Below are 1,964 nucleotides of genomic sequence, written 5' to 3' on the forward strand. Positions count from 1 at the left end.
CGCGTCCACCATAGTATTTGAATGTAAACCTGCTGCTCCTGACGCTGAAATCGCGTTCGGTGTGAACGCACCATTACTCTCTCAAAAAGTTAAGACTGCTCCAGAGGACTGTTAAGTGGTTAAGAGTTGCCACTAGGGGTCTGAGATGGACTGGGAAAACTGATCACAGCTGTCGTCCTCCCCARCTGAGTGTTATTCTCAATTATAATGTACAGAGGAACCAAATTAAGGTGTGGGAAACAGGTTTAAAGAAAGGAGAAAAAACTATTACTAGTGCGCATCATCTTGGACAATCTAAAGGCCTTTATGTCAACCCCAGCTCACATAATTGAGACAATTTAGAGTTACCAGTTAACCTGTAAGATGGTTTTACTCTGTGGGAGGAAACTAGAGTTTCTAGCCTCTAGCCACATGTGGGCCATATGTGCACTGGGAACATGTGCACATGTAAACACTCAGAAAGGCCTCAGCCAGGAGGTGAACCTGCAACCTGGTTTTGAAAAGTCCTAAATTTAACAGTAGAACTAGCAGAAACACTGGTGTAATACATGTAATACTTGCATGGGTTCTTCAGCAGAGTACCTGCTTAATAGTATGTTTTCTGTCTGTAGTCTTGGGTCAGTGCGGTGTAGGTGCTTTCAGTAAAATGAAGTCTGTTTGAAAACTGTGCTTTCTGTGCTTTTTCAAGGCRGTATTCATCAACCTGTCCTCTTGTTTCTTTTTCCTACCCAAGTTTCTTCCACCCCAGGGTCCAGGGTTAAAGCCACCTTTTCAGAATGCTCCGTTTGGACCTGGCTCCGCCCCACTGTTCCACACGCCTCAGCAGCCATCTCAGGACTGCAACGACTCACTGACGACCAAAATGGGCTTCTCTGACTGGTCAGCTCCGTACGACTCAACGCAGGGGGGAAGTCGGTTACCCAATCATCACACTAGCACTCAGTCTGGTCCCTCTCCGTCTCCCTCTTCATCATCAGATGGAGATGAACCAAGTGACAACAACCCAAAGTAAAGCACCAGTTTCACATTTTACATGCTTAACATAAATGAGAACCAGAGCATTTACTGAAGTATGAAACATGTTGCATGTTGGCATTAAGGCTGGGCGGTATGACCTCAGATTCATATCACGGTATAAATTGGATCCCTTCACGGTAACAGTATATATCGTGGTAGAAAATTATCATAAAAAGCAAAGATAATGTAATTTTTAGGGCATTTATTTTGCAGAAAGCTGTAATCATAATCAAAGCCAGTATTTTTGCTGTAGTGCAGATGAACATAACAGAAGAATGTTTTATATATATACATATTGTAAAACCGTTTCAACAACAAACAAAAACATTTTTCAAATTTTCAACAATATCAAAATAAAGTGGATGTTATAACCAGTACTTCAAGTAAAATTAGTCATTTAGACATAAAAAAAAATTCAATGTTGCCTAAAATACTATAATGTGACAGGAACTTAAGCTGCACATAGTCCTGTCATAAAACAATTTCAGATAACTGGAATGTAAATGTGGTGATGCCAAATAAATGTAACATCTGCCTGCCATATAATGAGCTTCTGCCTGTTGAACTGACCCACTGCTGCTCTGCTGCGCTGTCGTCTTTATCATCAGAGCAGACGCAGACTTTAGGCTACATTAGCAAGATGGATTTATGTCTGAATGAACCTCCACGTCTTTTTTTTGTCACCTCTGGGTAACAATACATAAAAAAAAAAAAAAAAAAAAAAACAAGTTTTTTCTCTGACAACTTTGGTGTGAAAAAAACTACGGCTTCGCTCTGCGCGACATGAAGTGGGAGAGAGGGAGGGAGGAAATGATCCCGCATCCCGCGACACGACGTAACTTTTCTACAGCAGGAGGGGGAAATTTTGAGGATTTATTCTGTCTATATGCGTTTTAAAACACTGTATTTCTTCATTATATTTGGAACTCCTCCTGCTCAGTTGTCTC

The 1,964-nt window shown here is 41.1% G+C and overlaps 1 protein-coding gene across 1 annotated transcript in view; it reads left to right on the forward strand.

The window, feature by feature from the left end:
- Positions 1–1,964, forward strand: part of LOC106536597 (constitutive coactivator of PPAR-gamma-like protein 2) — a gene marked incomplete at both ends in the record, with an annotated part of 21,852 nt that overhangs the window by 5,962 nt on the left and 13,926 nt on the right. The window contains 1 exon segment of the mRNA XM_014033906.1: positions 734–1,008. Coding sequence (XP_013889360.1) covers positions 734–1,008 — 275 coding nt within the window.

This window comes from Austrofundulus limnaeus, unplaced genomic scaffold (genome assembly GCF_001266775.1).
Source record: "Austrofundulus limnaeus strain Quisiro unplaced genomic scaffold, Austrofundulus_limnaeus-1.0 Scaffold1889, whole genome shotgun sequence".
Lineage (NCBI taxonomy): Eukaryota > Metazoa > Chordata > Actinopteri > Cyprinodontiformes > Rivulidae > Austrofundulus > Austrofundulus limnaeus.